General features: G+C 42.2%; 1 protein-coding gene across 4 annotated transcripts in view; it reads left to right on the top strand.

Moving 5' to 3' along the window:
• LOC143276185 (sodium- and chloride-dependent GABA transporter 1-like) overlaps nt 1-7500 on the top strand; it is a 71422-nt gene that overhangs the window by 41726 nt on the left and 22196 nt on the right. For all 4 annotated transcript variants that reach the window (XM_076580622.1, XM_076580623.1, XM_076580625.1 and 1 more), the window contains exons 2-3: nt 3717-4151; nt 7114-7245. In XM_076580622.1, the coding sequence (XP_076436737.1) occupies nt 3809-4151; nt 7114-7245 (475 nt within the window). In that variant the 5' untranslated portion in view covers nt 3717-3808. The remainder of the gene's footprint in view (nt 1-3716; nt 4152-7113; nt 7246-7500) is intronic.

The following is a 7500-nucleotide window of genomic DNA, read 5'->3' as shown; positions in this document are numbered from 1 at the left end:
TCTGCACCTCTGATGACCTGACCTGGGAGATCGGGGGGAAAAAAAAATTTCCACTAGGCGCTGTTTCCGAGATTCGAACCCGGTACCTTTCAGATTGAAAGTCTAACGTTCTAAACCACTCGGCTGTTACGCCCGGCATGGGCAGCAGTAGACCGGATGCAGCTTACATGATTTAGATAATCTCTTGATTTTTGACTCACTTGTGTAAACAAAGTGAGTCTATGTTTTAACCCGGTGTTCGGTCGTCTGTGTGTGTGTGTGTGTGTGTGTCCGTGGTAAACTTTAACATTGACATTTTCTCTGCAAATACTTTGTCAGTTGACACCAAATTTGGCATAAAAATAGGAAAAATTCAGTTCTTTCCAGTTATCTTGTTTAAAACAATATTGCACCTCTGGGATAGGCACAAAAAATAAAAAAAAGAAGCCTAATTATATGCAAACTGCATTTACTGTTATATTTATATTTTTTGTATTCTCTAAACTTGGCACTTTGACCTCTTATTCTGACACAACAACAAGAGGAGTCATTATTTTCATTTTTTGTTCAAACAGGAACTTCTTTCGCTAAGCATGGAATTTTTATTTATTTTGCAAACGTTATGGCGCAGATAGTAAAAAAGGGAAATTACTCTGTAATTAATGCTAGGGGACTTAATTTATCACAAGTGAGTCTTGAAGGCCTTGTCTCTCTTGTTTATCTTTTTTTTAAAATTTTTTGAGGAGGGGAAGGGGGGGGGGGGAGGGGCTAGGGGGTCGTGGGGGGAGTGGGGGAGTGGGAGGGGCTGGTGGTTGGATGGGGGGGATGACTGTCTGAAAACAGACATGCTTTTATGAAAGGGGGGACACAGAAGTGCAAAAGAGACTTCTTCTTCTGCGTTCACTCGTATGCACACGAGTGGGCTTTTACGTGTATGACCGTTTTTTACCCCGCCATGTAGGCAGCCATACTCCGTTTTCGGGGGTGTGCATGCTGGGTATGTTCTTGTTTCCATAACCCACCGAACGCTGACACGGATTACAGGATATTTAACGTGCGTATTTGATCTTCTGCTTGCATATACACACGAAGGGGGTTCAGGCACTAGCAGGTCTGCACATATGTTGACCTGGGAGATCGTAAAAATCTCCACCCTCTACCCACCAGGCGCCGTCACCGTGATTCGAACCCGGGACCCTCAGATTGACAGTCCAACGCTTTAACCACTCGGCTATTGCGCCCGTCACAAAAGAGACCAAAATGATGATTTTTCATGATTTGTGGTTTTTGATGGATTTTGATTCTTGAACATCTCTTCTATCATATGCATAAGTTGTTTTTTTTCCACTTTAAAGATGTCTTTAACAATGAAAAAGTTACCAATAAAGATTGCTTGCTGAATCACGAAAGTGTTTATTTTGTTCAATTTCGACTCAAGTCGTCAAGTTTTTGCCCTTGACAACATACTTTGGACTTGCTCGATGATGAATAAACCTACAACCATGAGACTTTGCATGATTGTTTTATGACATGTTATTGAAGTTTTGTCACGAGTATGTATGAAAATATTCTCTTGGTTTTAATTCACAGCAGTTCCAATTTTTTTTACCCATTATAAATTTTGAGGATTTCGCAATACCCATAATTTCAAAAATTCATAAAAAAACTACAATAATTGAAGAACCAACACAATATCACGTGAAAATGAAGATAATGTCATTGTGTATCAAGTCCACATAACAAAAAGTGTCTGCGTGCACCACATGGACCACAAACCCGGTTTCTCTGATACATTGTTTGGCGGCCATTTTGATTTGTTTCCATAGCAACGGGTATTCACAGAAATCTAAGAACACTTTTTTTTTGGTGATCCACAAGTGATGATACACCTAGCAGACAAAGAAAAAAGAAAAAAAAGAGATAGTCGGGGAGAAAAAAAAAGTAATTATTTCACTGTAGTGTCTGGCCTTATTTGTGCTCTCTCTTTCTCTCTCTGTCTCTCTTAGTGTGTGTGTGGGGGGGGGGGGGGGGGGGGTGGGGGGGGAGTGAGGGGGTGCTGTCAGTGTGTGTGTGCGCGCGTGTGTGTATGTATGTGTGTGCGCTCGCACGCGAGCGTCAGTGTGTGTATGCATGTGTGTGCACGGATGTGGGTGTGTGTGGGGGGGCGGGGGGGGGGGGGGTTCTTCATTATGTATACAATTCTGCATGAAAACATTTTCCTTTCATTTATGTGTGTGCTATTTGTAATAGATGTAGATTAGCAAGGACAGATTGGAAGAATAAGCAATGCCTAAAATCTTATTCCTTGAATAAAAACGTTTTGAGTTCTGAGTTCTGAGTTCTCTCTCTCTCTGAACTGTGCCAGGCAGCTTTTGGAAAGAGCTCAAGGACAACCATATAATGATTGTCATTTTCGCTGATTACAAACTTTCTTTTGCGTGATCATGAAATTTATCGATTGTGTAGCAGATACAGATGGTCCTTTTCTGCGTCCAACGATGTAATGAAATAGTTTTATCTATTGTTCACACATTATCGTGTGTTATTCAGTAATCATGCTCGGACCTGAAGCGTAAAGCGTGTGCATTAAACTGTGACTGGTGAGGAGAGTACACGCTTTAGTGTTAGTTTAGAGGGTTAAACGGTCAAACTCGACAAACCTTCTTCAGTAAAAAGGAGTGTTAGTTTAAAGGGTTAACGGTCAAACTCGACAAACCTTCAGTAAAAAGGAGTGTTAGTTTAGAGGGTTAACGGTCAAACTCGACAAACCTTCTTCAGTAAAAAGGAGTGTTAGTTTAAAGGGTTAACGGTCAAACTCGACAAACCTTCTTCAGTAAAAAGGAGTGTTAGTTTAGAGCGTTAAACGGCACAGAAGGGGTTAAAGGCGCATGAAATCAGCCCATAAATTTAATCATATTAAGGCGTTTGTTCATCTGGCTGTTTCAAACGTCTCATATACCCTTTTAACTCTTTTTTTTCTAACACTCTTTGTCAAAACCATTTCGATTTACTTTTTTTTTTCTTTCGCATTCTTAGAGAAAAAAAATTTCATATACATATCTATATATATATATATATATATATATATATATATATATATATATATATATATATATATATATACAGAGAGAGAGGAAACGACATGGGTCATATTCCATATCAGGAAGAAAAGATGAGCGAGAGAGAGAGAGAGAGAGGGGGGGGGGGATTACATTGATTTTGTTGTTGTTGCCATTGACTGAGAAAAAAATGTCTTTTGACGAGGGGGCAGGGGATGGCGGGGCAACCATTTTTTTTTCGATGCAAACTGATCACAGAGAGAGAGAGAGAAGACAGAGATAGACAGACTGACAGACAGAGACAGACACACACACACGCACACGCACACACACACACACACATATATATATACACACGGACAGTCAGACAGACAGACAGACAGACAGAGGCATACACACACACACACACACACACACACACACACACACACACACACACACAAATCCCCGCAGCAGCAACAACAACCAAAAAATTCCTTTCTCTGCATTACAGAAAACCAAACCACAACAGCACCCCCCCCCCACACACACACACACACACACCACCACCACCACCACCACCACCACCACCCAGCCAATAAACCTCACCTACGCCGACCACAGAGAACAAATCCCCAGCAGCAAGAAAAACAACAACAACAACAACAACCACAAAATTCCTTTTTCTCTGCATTACAGAAAACCAAACTACAACAGCCCCTCCCCAGCCAATAAACCTCACCTCACCTACGCCGACCCCACATAGAACTGTCTTTTTATCTCACCCCAAAATGGATCGCCACACCGAGCTGTCCATCCCGCTGACCTGCCGATCGTCGCCTGACCCCAGCAGAGAGAAGGACACCACCAAGCTGACAGGCCAAGACCTTGAACACCCTCACCAACCCGCTCATCTCAGTTTTCCTGAAGACACGAGAACAAAAGAGAAGAAGGAGGAGGAGGAGGAGAAGATGGAGGAGAAGGAGGAGAAAGAGAAGGAGGAGGAGGAGTATTGGCAAACTAAAAGAATCGTCTGGAGCTCCAAGCGAGAATACATCCTGTCTACCATTGGCTATTGCGTGGGACTGGGAAACCTGTTCCGCTTTCCCTACCTCTGCGAGAGAAACGGTGGAGGTGAGTGGGGGCGTTGGGGGGGGTTGGGTGGTGGGGGGGGGGGAATTGGATGTTAATCCGATACTCTCTGTCTTGTCTGTCTGTCTCTCCCTCTCTCTATCTCCCTTCCCCCCCTTTTCTCTCTCTCTATCTCCCCCTCTCTCTCCCTCCCCTCCCTCTCTCTCTCTCTCTCCCTCTTTCTTTATATTCTCTCTCATCCTCCCTCTCTCTCTCCCTGTCTCTTTCTCTCTCTCTTTTCCTCCCTCCATCTCTCTCCCCCTCTCTCTCTTCTCTTTTCTTCCTGCATATGGAATATTATGACCTGTGGGTGACTGTTTTCATTCTTTTCCACAGACGGCTAGATGCACAAAATCTCTCTCCCTCTCTCTCTCTCTCTCTCTCTCTCTCTCTCTATATATATATATATATATATATATATATATATACATACATATATATATATATATATATATATATATATATATATATATATGTATGTGTGTGTATGTGTGTGCTAAATACCAGTTTTAAGTAATGTAAGCCTTTGCCCAAGATTGTCACACGAATTCCCCCCCCCCCCCCCCCCCCCCCCCCCCCCCCCCCCCCCACCCCCCCTACAAACCACCAACTGAACAGTTCGAGGTTACAGTGTCTGGCCCAATTCAGATCCGGCCAGGCAATTTTTTTTCTGGACAGAGCCAGATTTGAGCTGAGTCAACAACGCCCTCTTGGCTTTTAAGCTATAGTGGAGTGATGGCTCAGAGGTAACGCGTCCGCCTAGGAAGCGAGAGAATCTGAGCGCGCTGGTTCGAATCACGGCTCAGCCGCCGATATTTTCTCCCCCTCCACTAGACCTTGAGTGGTGGTCTGGGCGCTAGTCATTCGGATGAGACGAGAAACCTTGGTCCCATGTGCGGCATGCACTTAGCGCACGTAGAAAAACCCACGGCAACAAAAGGGTTTTCCTGGCAAAAGTCTGTAGAAAATCCCACATCGATAGGGAAAAAAAACACAAAAAACTGCACGCAGGAAAAGATAAAAAAAAAAAAAATGGGTGGCGCTGCAGTGTAGCGACGCGCTCTCCCTGGGGAGAGCAGCCCGAATTTCACACAGAGAAATCTGTTGTGATAAAAAGAAATACAAATACAGACAGTAAATACAAATTATACTACTACTACTACCACCACCACCATTACCAATACTACTGCTATTATTATACTACTACTACCACCACCACCATTACCACTACTACTGCTATTATTATACTACTACTACCACCACCACCATTACCAATACTACTGTTATTATTATACTACTACTACCACCACCACCATTACCAATACTACTACTGTTATTATACTACTACTACCACCACCACCATTACCAATACTACTGCTATTATTATACTACTACTACCACCACCACTATTACCACTACTACTGCTATTATTATACTACTACTACCACCACCACTATTACCAATACTACTGCTATTATTATACTACTACTACCACCACCACCATTACCAATACTACTGCTATTATTATACTACTACTACCACCACCACTATTACCAATACTACTGCTATTATTATACTACTACTACCACCACCACCATTACCAATACTACTACTATTATTATACTACTACTACCACCACCACCATTACCAATACTACTACTGTTATTATACTACTACCACCACCACCACCATTACCAATACTTCTGCTATTATTATACTACTGCTGCCACCACCACTATTACCAATACTTCTACTGTTATTATACTACTACTACCACCACCACCATTACCAATACTACTGCTATTATTATACTACTACTACCACCACCACTATTACCAATACTACTGCTATTATTATACTACTACTACCACCACCACCATTACCAATACTACTGCTATTATTATACTACTACTACCACCACCACTATTACCAATACTACTACTGTTATTATACTACTACTACCACCACCACCATTACCAATACTACTGCTATTATTATACTACTACTACCACCACCACTATTACCAATACTACTGCTATTATTATACTACTACTACCACCACCACCATTACCAATACTACTACTGTTAGTATACTACTACTACCACCACCACTATTACCAATACTACTGCTATTATTATACTACTACTACCACCACCACCATTACCAATACTACTGCTATTATTATACTACTACTACCACCACCACTATTACCAATACTACTGCTGTTATTATACTACTACTACCACCACCACCATTACCAATACTACTGCTATTATTATACTACTACTACCACCACCACTATTACCAATACTACTGTTATTATTATACTACTACTACCACCACCACCACTATTACCAATACTACTGCTATTATTATACTACTGCCACCACCACCACCATTACCAATACTTCTGCTATTATTATACTACTGCTGCCACCACCATCATTACCAATACTACTACTATTATTATACTACTACTACCACCACCACCATTACCAATACTACTACTATTATTATACTACTACTACCACCACCACTATTACCAATACTACTGCCATTATTATACTACTACCACCACCACCATTACCAATACTACTGCTATTATTATACTACTACTACCACCACCACTATTACCAATACTACTGCTATTATTATACTACTACTACCACCACCACTATTACCACTTCTGCTACTTCAGCTACTTCTGCTATACCACCACCGCCACCACCACTACGACCACCACCACCACTACTACTACTACTACTTCGACTACTACTACTGTCACTACTACCACTGCTACTACTACTGCCAATGAAAACATTCTTTGCCAACTTTAGTTTAAGCACAATGTTTTTTTTTGTTGTTGTTTTTTTCTACACTTTCTCTTCAACACACTAAAAGCTAGAGTTCCATTTGACAATGAGGCTTTGTTGTTCTTTTTTTTTTTCTCTTTCCTTTCTTCAGGAGCCTTCTTGATTCCCTTTGTGATGAGCCTCTTGCTGATCGGTCTGCCGCTCTTCGCCATGGAGGTCGTCCTGGGTCAGTTCAGCGCCCGTAACGCCCTGCAGATGTGGTCCATCTCTCCAATCTTCAAGGGTAGGTGCTACAGATGTGGACCATCGGCCCCCCTCTCTTCAAGGGTAGGTACAGATGCGGTCCATCTGTCCCCTCTTCAAGGGTAGGTACAGATGTGGACCATCTGTCCCCTCTTCAATGATAAGTACAGATGCGGTCCATCTGTTCCCCTCTTCAAGGGTAGGTACAGATGTGGACCATCTGTCCCCCTCTTCAAGGGCGTGTGCAGATGTGAGCCATCTGTCCACTCTTTAAGGTAATTGCAGACGTGGACCA

Source organism: Babylonia areolata, chromosome 31 (genome assembly GCF_041734735.1).
Source record: "Babylonia areolata isolate BAREFJ2019XMU chromosome 31, ASM4173473v1, whole genome shotgun sequence".
Taxonomy (NCBI): Eukaryota; Metazoa; Mollusca; class Gastropoda; order Neogastropoda; family Buccinidae; genus Babylonia; species Babylonia areolata.
This window is presented reverse-complemented; position numbering and strand designations above follow the sequence as displayed.